The following is a 23,658-nucleotide window of genomic DNA, read 5'->3' on the forward strand; positions in this document are numbered from 1 at the left end:
ATGCAGCAGTTCTGCCTTTTGCAAATACCCAAGATATGGGATATACAACCTAATTCCTTTGTCTGGAACACAGATACTAATCTTTGATACTAAACTTTCATTGGTATCAGCCTTAAGTATGCTGCTCCTGACTTGCACCAGTTAGCTGTAGGAGAGTCAGAGCTGCAACTCATGAACAAAACTGGAATGGATTTGAGACTAAACACTTGGCAGTATGAATTGTGAAGAGTAAGGTAAGTAGGTTTTTGAAGTCATACCAGTTAGTGTCTTCTTCTGATGGTGTCCACAGCAGGAGAATGCTTAAAGACTTATTAGCTAATAATTTGTAGTTAATTTGTGCTCTGTGTGATGTAGCAGAGTGGGAGTAGGGACTGACCCCGTTTGTGACCACTGTGGTTTAGCCATAGTTGACACTGGAACTGAAAACCGTAACACAGAGAGGGAAATATGATTTAACTCTGGAAGTCTTTGACCTCTGAGTCAGAGCAGGGGACTTCTACAAATGCATGAAGTGATCAAGGTTTTAGGACTAGAGGGGATAACTGTTTGTTCTCTGGGGCCTTGTGTAAAAATTGAGTGGGAATTAATCCTTTACTCTGCTGTGGCATTCTCTTTATTGACAGAGAAACATTAGGAACAAGCATATTACTGCAATCTCCTTCTATGGCAAAAACCCCTTCAGTCAGAAAATTCAAAGCAAAGAAAACATGAAAATAAAATCCACTAACCGTATCTTACCGTACCACATGTAAAGTAATCAGGTTCAAATTGTCTTCAGTTTTGCTGGCCTAATAAACAGAGCATCTATCAAAAGCATTGTTTCAACAGCACAAAAATGAGAGTGACTACCTCCTTTTATGTATCTTCAGTGGTTTACAGAAAAGAAAATTTTACACCAAAATTAGCCCAAAATTTGAAAATCTCGTCAGTACTTGAAGTGGGTCATGAAATGAGCAGTGTAGTCCCTTCACTTTATTCCTAATGCCATATTTGTGTTTATGGATGTGTTGTCCTTGCTTGATAGTAGGTTCTGTTTGTGTAATTTAATTTCTTCCTCATTATAGGCATGCAGCTTGCAAATCTAATAATAAATTTTCTGTAAATATTACTTTGGGAGGCATCTGTTCCTTAAGGAACCCTTTTTTTTGTTTGTTTTTTTGTTTTATTTATAAAATATACACAATGTAAATAGTCCCTGGAAGACCTTGTGCAAGGCCAGGGATGTGATGACATATGATCCTTCGGATCAGGCAAATCTGAATTAGGACTTGGAAAGAAATCTTTTTAGGGGTTTATCTGGTCACAGGAACAGTGACACCATGGCAAGGGTTCCCTGTTGCCCATATAGCTAAGGGACAAGGTAAAGTTTGCAGAAGGAATCATATCATTTATACATGAAAGGAGTTTCTCGGGACAGGGTGGGGAGAGCACTTTCTTCATCCTTGCATCAGTATAGGCAAGCTGCCTGGATGCACGAAATTCGGTGGAGAAATTGTGGTTTATGTCAGTTGGGAATTTTTTCCTGTAAGGAGGAGTAGCCTCAGACAGAAAGACATGTATCATGTGACTGAGATTTTTTTCTTTTTTGCTTTGTTCTGGCCATTAATTCAGCTGCACTGTTTGTACTTCAAAAGTTATAAAATGTTGCATAAACACATTGCATGGTGTATCCATTGTGAGATTACTTAAATTGGCAGCATTCAGGGAAGGGATAATTAGAGGCACCCAATGCCTGCTGCCCCTGATAAAAGATAAAAGATGAATGAAGTGAGACAGGTCTGAATGATGTCCATGGGCATACCAGTCCCTAGAAGGTAGAGTGATGAAAATCCCCAGTTTTGGCACATCACAGGAGAGAGGCATCTGGGGATATTTTTCCATGCATCCAGCCTCCATTCAGCCTTATACTCAGGTGGTGGAGAAACAACAAAAGCCACAGACAACTATATATCTGTCTCCACTGGTTAAAGCATGCCTTCCTGACCTCTTGGACTGGCTGGGTGCATGGTACAGGGTTTTTGCTGCAGAACTACATCAAAGCTGTGTGATGTTCTCAGAGGGCAATGCGAAGCTGCTCATGTTCCCTGTCATCCATAAAGAGAGGACATGAATACAGGAACTGTTACCTTTATTCCAAGATCAGAAGAGACCCTATGACTTTTGTCTTCTTAAATTTCCCCTAGAAAATTTATTATAATGGATATTATAAGATTAGATATTATAAAATATAGTTAATCCACAATTCTGAAGTCCGTCTAAGAACTATTTAACTGTTTGGATATGGATCTAAGCAACTAGCCCCCCTTGAGCATGGATGTTGGAGAAGATGACCTCCCAGGGTCCCTTCCAACCTCAGCCATTGCTGTGGTCCTGTGAACTCCATGCTAGTTTCTACTTCCTCTGATAAACTATCCTCGTATTTTGTTCCCCGCTACTTAGTTCAGATAATCTGATATCATGACTACAGTAGAGAATTCTGGGCTTTTAGTTGGTTTGAGATTTGATAAAGTGTTGTATTTTGTTTATGTTAGAGTAGGGGCTTTATGTAGCTTAATGGTACTAAACATGGAAGGTGATTAAGGCCCCAGTTTGATTTGCCACCCTTTTTGCATTATCTCTGTATTGTGCACCATTGCAATGTAGTGGGATATTACATATGCATGGAGTTAAGCAGGTCAGTGGGTGGTTTTCTGGGTTAAGGCCAGAAAATTTAGAATTCATGTAAATGACCCCTTATGTATATTTTGGTGCATCTGAGGAGTGGGAAAATAGGATGGAAAGGATTATAATTTTCTGCTAATTCAAAAAATGTTGTTTGGCAAGAATGCTATTCCTTTCAATTGCAAAATCGGAAGAAAGAATCTGTGAGAGGACAGAGTGAGATGACTCTGCAGTCAGCTCAGATATGTTCGTATGTGTTATGTGTGTTGATCAAACGATACCAGCGTAAGAAAACCTCACTTAATCCTTGGCAACTGCCAGTGATTTATGGCAGAATTAGCATAACATAGCACTTGGAATAATCTTAATCAAACTGAACTAGAGTGACACGTTGTCATACAAAAACAAAGATGTCTAAGAGAGAGAGAAGTAGAGGGGTATAATTTTATTCCCTACTTTTGAAGGTGAACATTTTTAATGACATTTCTTGTAAACAGTGTGAGATTTGAAGGCTGTAGCAGTGGCCTAGTCTTAGGAAAAAGAAAGCGAGTCTTGACTTTCTTCATGTATTCAAACAGAGCTTGATTTTTTTTTGATTTTTTTTTAATCAGGGATCTTGGAACTTCATTGTCCCACCTCTGTGTCCTGTGGATGGCTTGCTGTGGGCTCTCAGATTTAGATGGGATCTCTTCCTGCAGCTCTCTAAAAGTAAGTATACATGTGTCCTGCCAAATGACATCTCAGAACTTTCTTCAGTTGATACTCTTTGCTTACAGTGTTTGTTCTCACCCTTTGTTTTCCTAAATGGCTTTGGTGTGATGCCTTGAATTGCATGTTTAAAAGATGCTACAATATCACTTTTTTAAAATGAGCTGTAACAGTCAGGTCCGATCCTGAATACACATAAAACAACACAGTGTTTGTTGCCATATTAGACCCAGCTGTTTAGGGCAGCAACAGCCACACTTGAAAAATGTTCACGTCCTTGCTAATTTCATCCTCTAAATATTAGTATTTCAAGTATTAGAAAACATTTTGCAAAGCTTGAATGTTACTTGTGCAGTCCTGTGGTTTACATATTTATTCTGTTTACTTCTGCTGAGGAACTCTACGTAGCATATAACAATATCTCTGAGCTGAGCCAGCTGACCTGGCTGGATCACCTCGAGGTTTTGGACCTGGAAGGGAACAATATTGAGGACATCGACCAGATGCAGTACCTGAGACTTTGTTGCAAGCTAAGTCACCTGACAGTGGAGGGCAACCTTATTTGCCTGAAGCCAAATGCAGAGTCTGCAGAGGTGAGGACTTGGTTTGCACATATAGTGTTAATTTTTTGTCAGTGCTTTTTAGCTTTGAGTTGGAAATGAGGAATGTTTCTGCATCTTTTTATTGTATCATTCTAAGTAATGGCATGGCATGCGCTTCTCACCTTTCATTTAACTGATTTTGTGGTCTCATGGGTGTGGTGTCCAAGATGACCACACATGAAATGTAGGACTGCTAGTAAAGTCTCGGGCCTGCCTCCCAGCAGTGTGTTCCTTCTTACCTGTGAGAACAGGACTAAACTAGGAATAAGCTGTTCACATCTGTTGTGTCTTCTCACTGCTTGCAGTGCAAACAGGTATCTGAAAGGAAGACCAAGGAGAGCATGGACCCCAGCTGTGTGGATCCTTCTGGACTGTAGGGATCTTGCAGCAGGTTAGAAAGTAGTCAACATTTTTCTGACAAGATGTGCCAATCACAAGGTCTCAATTCACCCTGATCGCTGCTGGAAAGACAGCACAGTTGAGCACACACAGTCCAGGATGTTCCTGCAGAGCACTCATGACAACTTTTGGATACAGGCAGTGGAGAAGCCAGTGAGGAGAAGTGTGCCACTGGACCTTGTACTGATAAACAAGGAAAGACTGGTTTGGGAATACAAATGTTGGGGACTCCCTTGGCTGAAGTGACTATGAGATGATGGAATACAAGATCTTGTGTGGAGGAAGCAATGAGAAATGAATGGGATTACAACCCTTGTCTTCAGGAGAGCTAACTTTGCCCCCCTCAAGGAGCTACTTGGAGGAATCCCATGGATTAAAGATCTAGAAGATAGAGGGGTCCAAGAGAGCTGGTTGATAATCAAGCTTCACTTTCTCTAAGCTCAAGATTAGTGGATCAAGCAAAGGGGCAGGAGGTCTGAATGGATGAGCATGGAGCATCTGGCAAAACTCAAAAGGAAGAAGGAAGTTTATGGAAGGTGGAAAATACAGGCCATTTGTAAGGAATATAGGAAGATAGCATATCAACTACATAGGAATATAGTATACAGAGATGTGATGAAGAAGGCTAAGTTCCACTTGTAATTAAATCTGGCAACGGTTGTCAAGGACAACAAGAAGGGCTTGTTCAATTACATGGGCAGCAAAAGGAAGATTAGGATGATCTGGGGGTCCTGGTGAACAACAAGCTGTCCATGAGCCAGCAGTGTGTCCTTGTGGCCAAGAAGGCCAATGGTACCATCAGGTGCATTAGGAAGAGCACTGCCAGCAGGTCAAGGGAGGTGATCCTACCCCTCTACTCAGCACTGGTGAGGCCTCACCTGGGGTGCTGTGTCCAGTTCTGGGCTTCCCAGTTCCTAGAGAGACAAGACACTACCAGAGAGGGTCCAATGGAGGTCCAGGGAGATGATTAGGGAACTAGAGCCCTTTGCTTATGAGGAAAGACTGAGAGAGCTGGGCCTGTTTAGCCTGGAGGAGACTGAGAGGGAATCTTGTCATTGCATTCAAATATCTCAAGGGCAGGTGTTAAGAAGATGGAGCCAGACCCTTTTCACTTGTGCCCAGTGTCAGGACAAGGGGCAACGGGCACAAACTGAAACACAGGGAATTCCAGCTGAATATGAGGAAAAACTTATTTACTTGTGATAGAGCACTGGAACAGGCTGCCCAGAGAGGCTGTAGAGTCTCCTTCCCTAGAGATACTCAAAACCCACCTGGACATGATCCTGTAAAACCTGCTCTAGGTGAACCTGCTTTAGCAGAGGGGTTGGACTAGAAGATTTCCAGAAGTCTCTTCCAACCCCAACCATTCTGTGATTCTGTAATTAGATATCCATTTTTTGAGGCTTTTGCATTTCTTTTGGAGGCTCTCCAGTCCAAAAACAAGTGCTTCAATACCACCATGCTCAAAAGTTGAACCCTCAGAAAACAATGCTTGAGGTAACTGTACTGTAGGAACTGCTTGTTGCCCTTTCCCCTGAAATGTTAAAATCAAATGGTCAAAAAGACCTTCATAAAAAGCTGAGGATACAAAATACAGTGGTTCACCTCTTATGTACTGAAATGATAAAATAATTTCTGCTGAGGTATTTTGTTGAGGTCATGAGCTCCTCTGTGTCACAAAGATGAGAACACAGTAATACATGATCTGATTTGGGTTTCAGGGCACTCAACAAGCAAAGCAAAGCAAGGAAGACCTAATTCTACATGAACAGTCTCAGAACTGTATTATTCTCTTTCACTTTCTCCTGCTTCATAAAAAAGTATTGCTGGATTATTAAAACAAGCGTCTTGGCATGTATTGAAAAGGGAACTGGAGGAAAACAAGACTTTAAAACAATTGGCCATAGAAGACTTTTCCTCATTTTGGTCACATAATTTCTAATGCATATCATTGACTGCTTATGGCCAGCACACCAACATACTGGCATACAGGTTTTTTGGAAGATCAGAGGCCTGTGCACACACAGAGAGAGTTATGTAATACCCAGCACTCACCAAGGATGGTGCAATTCCCAATGGCACCATAAAGAGGTGATAATGCAGGGTTCAAAAATCAGAGCATGAGCTGACACTGTGATCCCACTGTGCCGTTTTCCATAGCTTCACTGTGCATTTCAAAGTAATCATGCCCATGCTTTTTATTTGCCTAAAAGGTAGGGTTTGGTATCTGTCCTGGACTTAGACTTGAAAGCAGGTGTTAACAGTAAAACTCAATCGTGTGGTAAATGTGTATTTTTTAAATCTTGGCACTTTTTAGATGCATGAATTAATAATATTTTTCAGATGTAATTGTTGGCTTGATCATTCACTCAGTAAAAGGGGCCATGTTTAGCTATCATAATTTTCCTCTCTGGAATTCAAGAGAATATATTATATACTTGCCTTTCTGTTTTGAAATGGTGGAAGTATACTTAAGAGACCACACTTGTAACTACTTGTAACCAGAATAATTACTCCATCAACATTCCTCCGTTATGGAAGATGCAATCATGTGAGGAAAAAAACATGTTCCCACTGTAAGGAAGAACTGCCTGCTTGTGATGGACAAAGCATGCCTAGTCATTCTTTTTACTCCCATGAAGATAAATACAACTTCTGACTCTTCCTTATTGTAGCTTCCTACCATGGAAATGGTGCAGTGTGTCCTCATGGTACAGAAAGTCTGATTCTACTCCCTTGTCATTCCTGCCCAATGCAAATGGTGATTTTGGAGGATGTAGTTTTCATTTGGCATCTTCTGTCCTTAAGTGTACTTGTAATGAAAAAAATGTCAGATTTCCTGTGGCTGGTTCAGGGGAGGAAATCAGTCCTTGGGATGCTGCTTCATGTTGTCACATAATGGAAGTGCAAAGAGGAGTGGTATGTGGTGGTGTGCCCTACTGCTCTTCTTCACACAGAATATCTGTCTCTACTCCTGTGCAAGTAGCTGCATTCAAATGCCAGGCAGAATTTGTTGAGGTAGTCTGCACAACTGTGTGTTTTACACTGAGTTGTAACAGAAGTTCACTCTAGTGTCCCACCCAGTGTCTGTATTGGGAAGCTGCTTTGCCCTCAGGTGGTTACAAAGTGGGTCCGGCCCTTGGCCGAGAGAGTTTCTTCATGGACTTTGTTGCTTTTGTGGTTTCGACTGATGTTTGCATTTCTTCAGGGCATAGAAAAACCACTGGAAATATTGAAAAGAATAGATGTGGACTTACTTTGGTGTGCCCTAGATGGCTAACTCTAATTTCTCAAGCTCCTTCTTGTAGTCTGGCCCTTGCTACAGCTCTGTAAAAGCTCTCCTATTTATTTACTTTTAATCTGCAGAATGGTCCAACTAAATTTACTGTTCTTTCTTCAGATGGCCTGTTTGCTTCCTATAATTTGATTTTCAGATGAGCTCATCTTCCCCTGTTATCTAAACCAAGAGCAACAACCTGATGATAAATTCTGCAGCCTCTGTTACAGTAATGTAACATGAATGTAACGTGATTCTTCTCTCCAACAGGACATGGCTGGAAAGTGGCTTTACCCATGACTGGTTGACTCATTTTCTAAATTAAGATTAAAGGCTTAGTTAGAGAAAATTAGTGTCTGCCTCTTAACAACAACAAACACATTTTATTTGGTGAGTTCCCTCTGCCATCATCAGTGCTGCACCGTATAAAGGGAGGGAGAATCCAACCTGTCAGGTCCCACAGAAAGACTTGTTTGCGGCAACTGTATTGAATGAGGACTTTGTGAGGTTTTCTAGTATGGCATTCAATGTCCCAAAAAGTGTAACATTTACCTGAGTTAAGCAATTGATCTCTAGGTAGCTGTTAATTTTTATTCTGCTACTAGTAGTCCACTCTGGCTTTATCGTTTTTTTACTAGAAGAGATTGCAACACTGTTGGCTGCCTTTTGTAATCCGAGACTGCTTTAACCAAACATATTCCCACTGCAAGCCAGCACAACCCAGTTAACCCTGAGGTATTGCTAAGTTTTCCCAAAGGTGAAGGTGCCACAAGGAGGTTTCTTTCTACTGCTGGAATCCACCAAAACAGCCCAATTTGAACTGTGCTCTGAGCACAGATGTAATTATTCTGGATTGGCTTTGCTGCTCAGAGGTCCCCCAGCTCTGGCTTGTGCTCATGAATCATTTTATGACATGTCACCTCCACCCACGCATGCAGAGAGGGGCTACACCAGTGCTTTCCCCATGGCTGTCACGCTGAGTCTTTGTGCATCGGGAACAACCGTATTGTTTTTCCAGCACACAGAGAAGAAACCCAAGTGCAGCCTCTTTTAGTCTTCTGTGCACCTGATGTTGGCATGCTACCTCTTGCAGAAGAAAATATAGTTTGAAATAAGCCTGTACTTCTAGCAGTGTGTAAAATTGGACACGAAACCCCCGAAGACTGCCCCAGAAAATCAGTGTGGTTCATTCATTGTAGATGATTTATGGGTGTGCCTAAAAACACGATCCATGGAAATGCTCTTTCTTTTCCCATCAGCTAGTGTGGCAACACTCATAATATGTTTTCACTTCTTCCTATCACCTGAGAATTGATGCAACAACCAGAGAATCACAAAAGTAGGGAGACTGGCTGAATGCTGAGGGTGCCCAGGCTTTCCATGGGCCTCAGTGGCCTTCTATACTACTGCAAATTATACATAATATAACAAAGGCAAATGCCAAAGTCATCAGTGGGTAAACAGCAAATGAGCCTTTGGGTGAAGGCCATGTCTTTGCACTGCTCAGGACATGTTCATGATCAATTCGAGTTGAAATTATGTGAGCAGAAAGCACAGTGAAATGAAACTCCTGTCTATTTGTATCTGTCAAATGAGGTGAATAGGTTTCCTTCATAGAAAGCCTTTAAAGTTATATGGCAGTCATATAAATTGAAGAGCGCTGTGCTGCTGGTGGAAGTTCACAGGCTGTTAAATTGACCACTTTCTTAATTTCTTCAGGAACCAGGTTATAATTACAGAGCGGAAGTAAAAAAACTTATTCCCCACTTGAAGTATTTGGACAAAATACCAGCAAACCAGACTGTTCCCCTTCCTTCCAAGAAGATGTATGAAGATTGTCTAATCATCAAGGAATCCATCAAGGAAGGTGGTTTAGCTGGAGACATTTCGTGGTTAGGTATGACAGGTTTCCTACTGGGGTTCATTTTTCAGGTTATGTGTTATGAAGAAAGAAAGGTGAAGAGCAAGCTGGCCTCTTCAAAGCCAACATTTAATTATAGTGAAGGGACAAAGGATGTTGTCTTCTTCACTTGGGAAGTAAGAAAGCTTTAATTCAGCAGATAACAGGGCAGATTTAAATGAATGTTGTCCTAAACTGGGTATCAAGATCAGGAAAATGCAGAAAACTTATAGATCATCTAGCAAATCCAGCAGTAGCTGGAAGTCTGTACTTAGGGTTCATTCTGCATGATGGGAAGAAGCAAAGCTTGGAAAGGAATGTTTCAATAACAGCTGTTCATATCCCTTTCCATGGGAACAGTTGATCCCATGTAGCATGTATGTAGTACTATTTCCTATTCCAGTTTAATAATAGGAAAGGGAATTTGGTCATCACCCCTCAACAGTAGCAACATCCCATCAGGATTGCATGGTCTCATAAGAGATCTGTTCTATTTTCTCTTCCACTGTGATTAAGTCCATTACATTCATTATTAGAGAGTAAATGATTTGAAAGTAAATCTGTTGTCCCCTTACCTACAGCCTTGGTAGTAGTTCAGATGTCCATGCTTTTACGTGTCATGCTACATGCACTTTACCACATATCATTAAATATTGCAAAGTATTTCCTATAAGTGCTCCTGTTGCTTTCCCATTAGTGTGGGCAATGCAGTTGGCTTCCCAGCCCCCAACCCCTCAGCTGTGGTTTGTCTGCCAATTGTACTCCATTAAAAATTTAATCTGTTTTGGAATAAGTACATACATTTGTCATTTATTTAATCCCTATGGGTCCAAATCATTAGTTGTAATAGTAGTTATGGTAGGGAAAAAATCCATTAAAATCTGATCCCTCAGTGATCCTGCTTTGGCAACATCACCTGTGGTTCAGAAAACTAGTTAACAAAGTTTGCTGACAGAAGCAGTAGGGACAGAGCACAAAATTGTGATTTCATGTCATTTCCTCGTGTAACCAGACTTATGTTCTTGCCGTCAGCTCTAAAAGATGAGCTCATATGGTCAGGTTCAGACATCCCCATATTGTTTTTTTCTTTCCTTTACCAACACTGACTTGGGTACTTTTCACATGCTGTGTATTTCATGAGTTTGTTTTAACAACTATGGCTGAGATACATTAAAGACTCTCAGCTCTTAAGGAAATGGCCACATTATTACAGAGCTGATGGCTCGCTGTGGAGCTGGTAGATGCTCAAGACTTTATAAAGGCGTTATTCATCTAGGCACTGAAATTAAATCCACTCTTCTATGGGTTATTGGCTGCATATGCTGCTCTTACAGCTGTGCTGTTCTCCCAGGACAGCCAGCGTTTGGGCAGGTAAGAGAACAAGGCTTTGAGTGGCTTTGCTAGCTTTTGTGTAATTCACAGTGTCCTGTAGCATCACAAAAATGCAATTTTCACCTTTCTTTCTGTGGTAGAGAAGTATCTGTCTCTGAGGCAAGACTGGAAAAACCCATCACTGCCATTTCCAGATTTCTGTAACTCCTGGTACACAGTTTGCCCTGATTGTGTAGTTGCTCTGGTAAGGTGGCCATAACCATCTGCATTGTGCCAGGGCATTTAAGCAACCTATTTTAAGACTGAGAGCTTAGGCTGTGCCTGTGGCAAGTCTGCAATGGTTCCCCCATGGGCAAGTGAGCAGGAAATGAGAGGCAGCTTCCACTTATCCTGGACATGCAGGCAGGGGAAGTAGCAGAGCCCTGGATGCATCCAGGTTCACCTGTGGGACAGTCAGAGGTGGATGGTGAGCACAGAGCAGTTCCTGACCCCAGTAGTCTGTCTCTGGCTCCCAGGAGCAGAAAAGTGAGAAGGGATATTAGTTTGACTGGGCATCCCACGTTCTGCCATCTGCAAATAACAGTTAGAAGGGATTGTGTGCAGCACAGGAAACCCTCTTTCTCTAGGCTTGATCCATTCCAGCATGTTTCTTGTAGCTGCAATTACACATTTTTCTGTGCCCTATAGCTCCAAATGTGCAGCAGCCAATTGTATTGGCTGTGTACGGTGATGGTGTGGTTTAAAGCCTTACACAACTATGCTTTCACTAGTGAAATCTTTCTTTTAGATCCATATCTTGGGGCAGTAGCAAGGCAGTCTGGATGTGGCCCAAGACCCCCAACAACTTCCAGACCTGGAAATGCACAGTGGTCTGCTAATGTAGGGAGATTTAGTGATGCCCAGCTCTTGTATGGTAGCCGTCTTCTTCCAGATCCTGCTGTTTCTGATATGCTGTTCTCAGAAGATGACTCCAGTGATTTGACACATGGTAATATGCTTTTTAATCCTGTTCTTTCCCACACCTCCACCTCCTTCTGAATGTTATTATTACTGATGAAAGCCTGGGTGCTTTGAATACCACCCACCCATGCCACTGCTAGATGAGGTTCAGCATATGTTTTCTTCCATGAGACTCACCTGCTCTATTGTAGGCTTTCCTTTATTTCCTGCTGCAGCAGAAAGTGCAAGTTGCCCACTCTTCAGCCCCTCACGCCCATGCATCATGTGCTGCTGTCCCTTCTGACAGCCCCATACTGCAGTGGTGCTCTTTTGCTGACATTGCCTTTCATACCTCATCAAAGCTGTCCTGCTCAGCCCTTTAAATCAGATGTCAGCCTAGCTGGGGCTCACTGGACTAACACCTGGGCACATCCTGTACCTGGAATGTGGTCCGAGGTAGTCCTGTATAAAGGTGTGGTGATGCTCCTTCACTCCCCATTGGATCATGTGCTCAGGCTATGTGTTCTGCACTCGCACTGTAGCAGCATCACTGTGGTCAATGAGCACTTTCTTTTGGGTTTTCTGTGGTTGATCCCTTAGCAAGAGGAGCCAGTTCCTTGACTTCACATACCTGATCTACAGGCTAGCCCAAACCATAGGGGTTCCACTGCTCTTCCTGCCCTGGTTACCTGGAAATACTACCAAGTCAGAAGCTCCTGGGGACAGCTGGATAGAGAGGAAGTTCACTTATGGTACAATATTTGGCACTTCCCAAGACATCCTTCCCTGGCTTCTGGAAGCAACTTGATGGTGCAACTCCACCAGCCCACAGAGTGCAGATTATATAGGAAGATGTTATTTGTTTCCAGGCATGGTGGGCTGCTTCTCTCAGATGCCAGTCCCTCCTCAGTTCTTGCTATAGGTAGGACTCAGGATGATGAATTAGATGAAGCAATGCAGAGTCAATCAGCTGAGTGCACATTTGAAAAATATTGACTGATTTCAAAGATAGTATCATTTGCTAATCACTGGAGTAAAATGCTTTCTTTTTTCCTCTCTTTCCTAGGACTCAGTCAAGTTATATGCGGGAACCCCGCCAAGGCCCTTCGTGAAAGGAGGCAAAAGCTAGGTGTATGTTTCTCTTGAATACTTCATATTCCTGCCTGGTGACCCCCACAAATCCTGGGATAAACTGAACTTCCACTGTGGCTTGTGTCAGTTCACTCTCTTCTGTTGCCTCAAAGCCCCACAACATACAAGTGCCCTTGAGGAGGACAGAGGGTCTCTTGCCATGACGTTGCTTGTGTCCATGTGCTAGCAGCAGTTAACTATCTCCTGAAAAGGAACACATGAAAATCACATACCAGCTTCTGGTGGCAGATTTTTTATCATCCTGCAGTGAGCAAAGTGCAAGGCAGGATTGCAAAAAAATTTGATGGTATTTCTACAACAGCTATTAAGCAAAAGACTTTAGTATTTCTTTGATGTTGGTGTAAATAGTCAGATTGCTAATTCTGCAAGGTCGTTCCAATTGACTAAACAAACACAAAGCCAAAGTTTGTGCCTCTTGGCAGTGGGGTGGTAGCCCAGCCCTGCGGGTCAGCCTGCTCATTTCAGCATAACTTAGTGAGAGGACACCCATGTATGTAAAGGGGTGCAGCCCAGCTCGTCACAGTTTGTGGGCCCTGAGGCTCATGAATGTATGTTTAAACAGGCTGTGCTAAATCAGGGAGACAGCGTGCACAGGACACCTGCATCACTGCACTGTCAGCAGCCTGACTTAGTGCTGACAACAGATGTTAAAGAACTGCAGGAAAAAATATGTCCCACTCTTGTCTTTCTGCTGCTACTGCCTGAGCGCTGGAAGGTTTTCTGAAACAAATTTGAACATTTGAGTGAATTACTGTGTGTTATAAATTGGGATGTGGAATGGGACCGTGGTCATATACTGAATTATGCAGTTTCTGTGGTGCTGGTCTTAATATGTTTATTGGTATAGATGCTATAGGCTTATATGCCAGTGAAATGTAAATCAACAATCAACAGTTTTGCCACCCTGGGTTCCTCAGGCTGTAACAGCACGTGATGGGGTGTGGGACTTTTTAAAACTGAAGAGTAAGAAAATGGTGAGGGATTATCTAAAAACTCAGAGGTAACTGAACTTTGATGCCTTCTAAAATCCACATCTAGAAGCAGAGCTGGGGGGAGTTCCCAAGGTTATCAAGATAATATCTGTCGTTTTCACAGCCACCTGCAGCGAGCCCTTTGGAACTGAGCGGTCTGAGGACAGAAAACCTTTATGGCTCTGGAGGAGGAAAAGATGAGCACCAGGAAAATGTGTCCTCTGAACTGAGAGTATGGAGAGAGCAGCAGAAGAGGTGAGACCGTGGGAGAGTTCTTGACGTGCAATGAAGTCGGCATTCATTTTCTCCTGCAAAAATAAAATAAGCGCTTTGGCCACCTGGTGGCGGTTTCGAGGGATAGTCTTGGCCTCCTTCCTTCCTGTCGCTGCTTTGGGACAGGCTGGCAATCCGTCCAACTGTCCTCCCACCTGGAGCATCTGGTCACGGAAGAAAAACCCTCTGACCTCTCTCTAGAGCAGCTGAAGTCCAGGATAGGCAGGGTGGGCTCGCTTCCTTAGCAAGAGCAAGGAAATGACTTTTCATTACAGGTAAGCCATTCTTGGCCCTGACAGTGTCTACCTTCAGATGGTAAAAGAGCTGAAAGCTGATGAGGTTTTCTTCATGCAGCACATTGGCCTCACCAAACAAAATGCTGAAAGACAAATAGCATCATGCTGAGATTCCCCCATCTCACTGATAGGTAATGGTTATTTTGGTAGTAAAAATGGTTTTGTTTCTCTGAGCTTACTTCACTAGGAAGTATTTTAAATCTGCCCCACTTCACCTGATTAACTTTAGGACACTTTCAGATAATCAGACACAGGCATCTTAGATGGCTGATCCAATTAGAATTATTTTTCCTATCTCCTGAGAAGTGTGAAGTAAGAGTGGATAAGTAAATCTACTGCCTAGGTGTTTGCCTGAGTGGCCATGCGAAGCTGCACTTGACTGGCTGCATAAACGCACTCAAAGGGCTAACTAAAGATGGGATACTTGATGTTGTCCAGGTGCCTGCAAACAGGTCAGCAAGAACAAGCCAGCCAAGCATCAAAGGTAATTCTTAGTTGTGAGGAAGAGGGTGAAGGCTGCAACCTGACTGACAGCTCTGAAGATGAGTTGAGGAAGGCCTATGATGAGGACCTCGCTGAAAGGATTTCAGCTGATTCTTCTTCTCACTCCAGTCTCTCCAAGTCTTCCTCAGGTACTGGACCTAAACCTCAGGGGAAGGGTTAACATCAGGGTAGTAACACAGGCTACTGTTTGTAGATATGTGTATTGGTAACTTCAGTGTTTTATGAGATGTGGCTTCTGTGCTCTAGAGCAGCAATTTGGAAATACCATTGCAGAGCCAGACCCTAAATAATTCATTCCAGTTTTTAAGCAGGACATGGTGGCCAGCTGTGTTGACCATCAGATTATATATTTCGGCATAGATCTGTAGAATTAAGAGGATCAGAGGTGATCTTACACTAACTTAGCATCAAGTACAGAGGAAGGACATGCCTCTGTCTTACTTTGTGTCATTAATTTATGACAGTGCTTGGGTGAGTCTAAAATACTGTCATTCCAACTGAGATGTATTTGAACCCAGTTGGCATTGATGTAAATAATGACTGAGCTAATGATTAAGGTTTAACTGCGCAACTGGGAGTTCTGGAAAGATATGCAACTAAAGGGATCACAGAATCACAGAATATGCTGAGTTGGAAGGGACCAACAAGGATCATCGAATCCAAGTCCTGGCCCTGCACAGGACCATTCCCAAGAGTCACATCATGCGCCTGAGAGTATTGTCCGAACACTTCTTGAACTCTGTCAGGCTTGGTGCTGTGACCACTTCCCTGGGCAGCCTGTTCCAGTGCCCAACCACCCTCCAGTGACCACACAAGTATTAAGATTATGATCTCATAGTCTCTTTAGATTTAATGTTATCTTTTTAGATTTTATGTTATTTCTTTAGATTGAGAATTATGGTCTCATCATCTTTGAAGACTGAGAAGGCAATGTCACAAACATCTCACAGTGTACCAGCATCATGCCCTATAGCATTAAGAAATTGAATGGTTGGGCATACATCTGACAATCTTGTAACCAAATCTGCTGGGAGATGGTGGAGTGGTTTGAAATCTGTTGCTATCTAACGTGGCAGGGGGGAATGACCCAGATCCCAAATCAAAAGCACAAGTGTGCTACCCAATGTGAGTTTCTCACAGAAGAACTTGTTGCTGGAAGCAATCCTTCTGACCAGAAAAGGACAAGTCATCTGAGTAAAGCCACCCTTACGTAGTGTGTTTGCAGCATCAGATCTGTATAAACTGCACTCTTTGGAAGGCACTGAATGTTATTTTGGGCTCTTGAGTCAGACATACCAGTCTCTCAGTGTGTCTACACTTAAAAACAAATTAAAAAAACCCTATGAAGTTTAGACATTTTAAAAGCATATAGTATGATGCAAACTGTTCAGTGAAAATTTTGTACCAGCTTTTTGTGGTTACCCTAGCTATTACAATACATCTCCATCAATCCCTTCATCAAGCTGAACTTTCTGGGCCTGGGTTTTTTATGGCACATTCTTTAGATTATGTTCCTGCTCTGGACCCCGCACATTAGGCACTTAGGTACAGTTGGTTCTTTTAATAGACAAGAGCAATTGGATCCCTGCTATATATAGAATGGCTGGTTCTTTCAATAGACAAGAGCAATCAGATCCCTGCTATGTATAGAATGGTTTTAAGCATATATGCATGCTTGTTATATTTATAAGTCAGCAACAAGTTTTTTCTTCTCTGTATGCTGCACCTGAGGATTACATGGGCTGAAATACAAACAGCCAAATAGTAGCCCTGCATGTAGTGCAATATATTCCCTGGCAGTCAGGCACTTTCTGTAATTTTAAAGCTAATCTCAAAATTATGAGGTTCTATGATCTCTGCGCCAAATAAAAAAAAGTAGATCTACTCATGTGTGATTATTTCTGTGCCTTGCACTTCAGATTGCTGGAAGGATTCCTCAGGTATTTGAAACAAGTCAGTGCAAACACTGGCCAGGAATGATGCAGGTGTGATCCTGCCTGAGAACAGAAGGGTGGGTGAGCTGGTCTGTCCCTCTTGAGCTCTGCATGGCTCCTGAGCAGTTGTGGTGCTTGGCACATCGCCAGCAGTGCTGGCAGGGAGGCTGCCAAGGAACCCAAATGCCTGACTATCAGAGGAAGCAATTCAACAAGGCCAGCATTACTGTGTGCCCCGGGACAGCTCCATCACACAACATCTCCAAAGCCACTCACTGGGTTAGTCATGTAGGAGTAAGATGAACTGGTAAGTCACTGCGCTTTTCACTCTGTTTCAGGTTCGTCACAGACTCAGGAGGGTGTAGTGTTCTCCAACCCAAGCCCTTGTTTAATTCCATCCCCTCCAAAAAGCCCTTCACCTGCATCTGTAATGAGTGTTGCAGCAAGACCCTGGAAAACAAGAAACCACAGGGTAAGATGCCTAAAAATACCCAGCCAAGAGGAGGACAGGCAGTGTACACAGCGATGCCAGTCAAGGGCTCATCAAGAAAATTCAGCCCAGCCTCTGGGCGAGGAACTTGCTTTCCTGAGCCTGCACAAGATGCTGTCTGCTTCTGGATCTCAAGGGCAGCACCAGCCTGCTGGCTGCACCAGCCAACAAAGGCCTATTCCAGGACCAACAGCTGTTGGATCAACAAGGATTGGGTATGTGCACTGCTGGCAGCAATGCCTGCAATGTGTCTGGGGAAAACAGAAGGGACTTCACAGCAGGAAAAAGATTTCTGTGTTGTCCATGGGGTCTCCTCCCTGTTCTGTAAAAGAAATTCCTTTTATTTGTGCTGACATTTACCTTTGTCCATCTAATTCTAATTGAAACGTTTTGTCATGTTCCTTATCCTTATAGAGTGTTAGAAATTATATATTTTCTTGAATAATAGCCCAGTGTTCTCACTGATCCATTCTCATGTTCCCCACACAGAGCCAATACTGTGTCTGTTGCACAGCTCTTGTTCAAGGCTCTCCTCGAGTAAACTCCAGGACAAGTTCCTGACATCCCACTTAGGTTTTTTTCCCTGACATGAATTCATGTTAGGATGAGTTCTGGAAAATGAAGTAGGCATTAGAGAAGTGTCACATGCACCAAAACGTTGTTATTTCTGTACCCCCTTACTGTAAGATTAGCATCGTGTTGCTTTTTGAAGAAATACGGCTGAGGACTTGTGACATGACAGGTTGATTTTCAGTTAACACAGTCATCATGGAGTCAGTATAGACAGAGAACACATGCCTTATGTGGGAAGCTGGTGTTCCTTGTGCTTCTCCCAGGCCTGGCAGCTTTTGGATCAGTTTTCAGAGCTGGTGAGGAGAATGCAGATACCCAGATCCAGAGTGCAATCTCGCCACAGCATTTCTCTCTTTTCCTCAGGCCCATCATGGACGAAAGCCCTTCTGGAGAGATCAACCACCAGCATCCAGCTGTCTGCTCATCCACAAAAGCCTCAGAGAGGTTTGAACCAACATGTGCTGCTTGGCCCCTGACTGCCAGGGCCGTGCTGGAGCCATTGCCAGACAGTACTACTGTCACAAGGACATCTCAGAACAGAAGTCCTCAGCCCTAGAAAATACCCAGTTTTCAGCATGTGTTGGAGCCATGTACACAGAACAGGCATGAAGGATCAATGCTATCTTTCAGCTGCTTCTGCAAGCTAAACACAGAGCTGTGCAAGTAGAGCAATTCAAACAAATTACATGATTTGCCTCAATTCAAGATACAGCTGGTCCAGAAATACTTTAAAGAGCAACCACTGATCAACCAAGGAGCTAATGAACCTCTTATTACAGAAAAATGTGGTTATTTTTGCAACTTTCGTGCACTAAACCAGAACAAATTCTGTGGTATTTCTTCTCAGCCACACCATGCCCTGCTCTGGGAGTCAGGCAGGGACACTGAACAAAGCAGAGCATGAAGCCTGCTTGTTGGGAGTGGGCTGGAGGAGGTGACGAGGCAGCAGCCATGCCATCTGCCTTTTGCAGTCATGGATGTTTAACATATGAGGGCCAAAACTGAGGTCTTGAGAAGAAGTGCTGACTGGAGCAGGTTCTAAGGGAGAGGTGCACAGCCTGGAGAAGAGCCCAGGAGAGCTGGATTGGTTTCAGAGCTTATGCCCCCACAGGAGTTCACCCCATTCACAGGCATTATAGGATCCTGTTAGATGCATTGCTATGGGAGTAAATGCTGAACAAGTGGCTCATCCCAGTATTAGCATGTTTGTTTGCTCCATAGGTACCTGGAAGGACTTCTCTCACTTTAGACATTGCATTCCAGAATTTCTTTAGCAGAGCTGACCTCTGTCACCAGGTGTCAGAGCATCCCTGGCATGTACCTTTCACCTCCATCCTACCTCTAGCTTTTTTAGACCAAATAGACTTTCCAATTTAGTACAACTGAATGATTTTAAGTGAGGATGCAGCAAAGACAAGGCAGGGAAGTAAGGGAATAATCTCTTGTTTTTTCAATAGGACATTTGCTTTGTATTCGGGTGAGATTCAAAACATTTGTTTTAGTGACTACAGATTGAGTTGCTGTTCCAAATGACTGTGCCTTACAACTTTATTGATGTTGCAGTCTGAAACCAAGCATCATCACATTTTTTTCCAGTTTAAATTACTATGGTTAGATTATATTTTTTAATCAGTTTATAAAACAGTAATTACATGATGAGTTAATGAATTGGTTTGTCTCCTTTCTGCAGGCCATCTTAACACAGAGAAGCAGAATAATAGACAAAGACCTAAAACTTCCTTTTGTCATGGTGCTCCTCGTACCACTTTCTTCTACAGAATAGTCTGGAGTTTGAAGCTAGTTTGCCCAGTTTTGGTGAGCCCTAGTGGAAATCATCCATCAAAAATCATTAAAAACTATGTGACGTGATTCTGTGCAATACTGTGGATGCAAGCCACGATTTTCTGTCAAATGTCACCCAGCAACAGTGCCTGTGTCCTTGTATGGGCCTCCTAAATTTGACTTTTTGCCAGTGTCACTGACCATACCATCACCAAAAAAAAAAAAAAAAAAGAAAAAATCTGACCTTATAAAGGAAAGAAGACAGTGATAGCATAGTTTTCAGAAATTGTCTATGCCCTTCCTGCCTTCTTGAACTCTCCAGGCCTTGCTGTCAGTCAGCACTGGTGACAATCAGGCCCTTCTCTATATCCAGGGGTTGTACTAGCGGGCAATGGGTAGGACTGTCTTCTGCAAATATTCAGAGCCTCCTTCTCAATTGGCATCTTTGATTTCAAAGGGGTGAACGGGCAAAGAAGGGTTGCTGGGGTTTGTGCATGTAAACTGTGGCATCCGGATGGGTCTGGACATGTGCATCTGCAAATGCAAAACTCTGGGTACAGATCTGGAAAGTCTCTCAAAAGCACCTATGAGCTTGTCTCACCACAAACTCAGCTTGGCTCTTTATGTGTGTGGAGCAAGAAGCTTCTCTGAGGTGGCAGAGAGAACATGGAGAAACGGTCAGAAAAAACAGCTCTGCCCTCATGTGTGGGAAACACAAGTCACTGAGGACTTTTATCCAGACCACTTCACTCAGGGTTACCTGTTTTACCTTCCCTTCAGGTACCCCAGTGGTAACTCTCAGGGGTGCAGGCAGTATGTGACCTTCAAAAGAGCCACTCCACCCCTAAGTAACCATCTCTGCCCCTCTGGTGGTCTAACCAAAGCAATCACATGCTGCATCATGGTGTGGCTTGTGTTCGTAGAGACAGGGGGAGATGTCTATGCCACCTGATAATCACTGCATCACCTCCTCAGGTGCATATTGCTAGGGATGGATATGTAAGACAGGCATAATGCCAAATGCTCTTGTGTCCTGCTGGTGCCACTGTGGGGATTTAGTGTATAGACTGAAAGCCTGAGGAGCAAAGCAGTTGAGATGAGCGCTGTGGCTTCAGTGGCACTGTGCTACAGCAGAAATCAGTGGTGCCAGGAGCTGGGAGCCCTGGGGCTCTTGCAGCATCTTGGTGCCACTGGGAAGCATCTTGGTGCCATTCTCCTCATTTGAACCTCTGGGTTAAGTGCAGGAAAGCAAAAGCTCTTGTCCTCAGATGGACCTGTGGACACAATACCTCATGCTTATCTGGGAGGTGTGGTTGGTCTCGAGCTGCACTGCTGACCACGTGCCCAGAGCACAGGGCAGCAGGCCAGAGAAGGCTGCTCTTCATGCTCAGTGAAGCAGCAATGCTTAGCTTTTGGGCATTGCCTTCCCAAGGTGGATCTCCAGCTGTGTTACCCAGCAGGGCAGAGCCTGGTTTCAGGCGTACAGAGAGGATGATGAAGCACTTTGGCAGCAGGGCACTGGCACCAGTAGAATCTGACTTGCCTCTGACTTGCACACATCTTGTTAATATGGTTTGGGCACAGGGAGTGGAGTAAGACTAATTAGTTAGCAGCACATGAAAGCTTAGCAGGTGGCAGAGCTAAGCAGTGGTGGTCAGCCATGTCGGAGGCATCAGATTTTTGCATGCCACCTTCATTGTGTCCCTTCTGGGCGATGTGACCTGCTGAGTGGTTGTGTGCAAGAGTATGTGCTCTGCAGCTAAATGGGGAACGGGACCCAGCACCAGGCTGTCACACGTGGAGCAGCAGGGAGGCTTGTTAAGAGGGCAGGTTTGTGATCACAGCCTGACCTGATGGGGAAGAGGGGCTGGTAGTCTGCCATCTGCCAGTAGTGGGTGTGCCTCCAGGTTTCCCAGAGCTGCCATGCTGTTGTCTTGCAGTTTCCAGGACAAGCAAAATAAACAGGGCCATTGCTATCTGCACAGCTGCAACAGATCCACAGAGAAAATTATTGCTCTGGTTTAGTCTCTGCTTGTCCATATTTCACCTTTTTCATCTAGAAAGTGCAAAAGTCAGACAGGGCTTTAATAGTCTTTAATAGGTGACATTATGAAATATGACGTATGATGGGCTACTCGTGAATTCAGTTCTCTTGACCCAAAAGGGAAATATATGGGGAGTTTAATTTTGTGGTTTTTCGTTGCTGTTTCCCCTGCATTGGTCCCTTGAATACGGAGAAAGTTCTTTAATGAAAAAGCTTATTCCCATCTCTTGCCTTTGCAGACTCTTAATATTTGTCTCAGTAGGATCCTTGCTTCCAGTCGGATGTGACGAGTTTCAGATGTGCATTACCAGAGTCCATCTCCTTGTTCTTATAATGGGCCAGGAGCTGCTGATGCCTTTAAATATCTCACTGCCTTAATGGCATTTGCTGCTGGCTGCCAAATTGATATCTAGTGTGTAAGCTGGAGAGAGGGGCGAGAACTGTTCCCCTCACCTATTAATAAATCAGCACTGCAGGGAAGAGTTTTCTGCTGGGAGCCAAGTCTCATCAGTGCATGCTGCTAAGGGAAGGGGGGCAGTGGTTAGCTGGGAACAGTTGCCCTGCAGGGAGCAGCACTAGGAGCTGAAGGATTTGGCCCAAAGTGACAATGCTGTGGTATTAGAAGCAGCATGATCCATCCAGGAGGCCTCTGAGCATCACTTAGCTGGTATCCTGTGAGCAGCTCTGCAGGAGTGGCTGGTGTTGTCCTGCATGCTGAAAGTCTCCACTCAGATGGAGCTTTGAAAGAAAAAATGGGAGAAATAAGTAAGGACCTGTGTGCCAGCCAGCCTGTTATTTCAGTGTCTAAAAATTGTTCCTCTTCCTGAAGGGAAGCATGTCTGGGACAGCATCCCACTCAGACAAATAGGCCCTGACAAGCAAAGGTGGGTCCTGCTCAGACTTGGACTGTGTTCTGCACCTCCTAGCTCTGCAGAGCCCTGCCCCTTGCAGAGACCTTAGCATCCCATGTGGGGACAGCGTCCCCACGGCAGCTGTGTGCCCAGCGCACCGCCACAGGGCTTGGGGCTGTCGTGCTAGTTACTGAGGCCATTACTCTCACTGAAGGCTTGGGATTGCTTTGCACTTGGAACAAATTCACCTTCATTAAAGGATGAAGAGGAGATGATTTCTTTGTCTGTCAAAGAGGAGAGCTTTGGCCCAGGAGTTGTTCAGGAGGAAAAGTCTTGTACATGCCTCCTCTTCAAATACGTGCAAATGACAAGTCAGCTCAGGATTATTTCCTATGTGGTTCCTTGGCTTGTTCACAGCCTGACATGTTTAGCTTCATTGCCATGGGCCATGGTAGAACACAGACACTCCTGGGGTATGATTAGTCTGATGGCTTGTGCTCCAACAGTGCCAGTCTCTCCATTGATAAAGGAGGTGAGATGAATCCTGCCCTGCAATAGTTTCTCAGTATGCCAGAGTATCCTGGCCATTTTTTTACTGTGTCTTGCTCCTCTAAAGTTACCCTGGGGGATAGTGGAAACGTCCTGGCTGAGAAAAAGGATCAGCCATTGGACATGGAGAGTGGAGACAGCATGAGCCTGCCTGCTGGGGCAGCACACCTCAAGTCAGTGCACATGGCTCTTTGAGCAGGCCTATGGAGCTTTTGGACCTTCCAGGGAGGTGCAGGCAGTGGGGCAGGTAGGTCAGGACGGCTGCAGGACAGCGAGGAGGACTTGTCCTGGACTGAAGTCAGGAAGTCAGGATGTGCTGCAGACCATGTGTGCAGGCAGAGGGCTGGCCTGTTGCAGATGGATCTCAGAGTGCAGGTCTGCTGCCCAGCCTCAGAAGAGGGGAATGTCTGTTATCTCTGTC

General features: G+C 43.9%; 1 protein-coding gene across 8 annotated transcripts in view; it reads left to right on the plus strand.

Moving 5' to 3' along the window:
* The window catches only part of LRRC56 (leucine rich repeat containing 56), a 64,191-nt gene extending 41,484 nt beyond the window's left edge, over nt 1-22,707 (plus strand). For 6 of the 8 annotated variants that reach the window (XM_050336599.1, XM_050336598.1, XM_050336603.1 and 3 more), the window contains 9 exons: nt 3,273-3,369; nt 3,765-3,962; nt 9,367-9,544; nt 11,667-11,867; nt 12,885-12,949; nt 14,066-14,196; nt 14,949-15,142; nt 17,287-17,653; nt 18,375-22,707. In XM_050336599.1, coding sequence (XP_050192556.1) covers nt 3,273-3,369; nt 3,765-3,962; nt 9,367-9,544; nt 11,667-11,867; nt 12,885-12,949; nt 14,066-14,196; nt 14,949-15,142; nt 17,287-17,653; nt 18,375-18,567 — 1,624 coding nt within the window. In that variant the 3' untranslated portion in view covers nt 18,568-22,707. The remainder of the gene's footprint in view (nt 1-3,272; nt 3,370-3,764; nt 3,963-9,366; nt 9,545-11,666; nt 11,868-12,884; nt 12,950-14,065; nt 14,197-14,948; nt 15,143-17,286; nt 17,654-18,374) is intronic. The other 2 variants (XM_050336604.1, XM_050336602.1) reach the window with 2 other exon arrangements.
* The last annotated feature ends 951 nt before the right edge of the window (nt 22,708-23,658 follow it).

The sequence above is a fragment of the Myiozetetes cayanensis genome, unplaced genomic scaffold, assembly GCF_022539395.1.
Source record: "Myiozetetes cayanensis isolate MyiCay16 unplaced genomic scaffold, myiCay2020 scf6-25, whole genome shotgun sequence".
Classification (NCBI taxonomy): domain Eukaryota; kingdom Metazoa; phylum Chordata; class Aves; order Passeriformes; family Tyrannidae; genus Myiozetetes; species Myiozetetes cayanensis.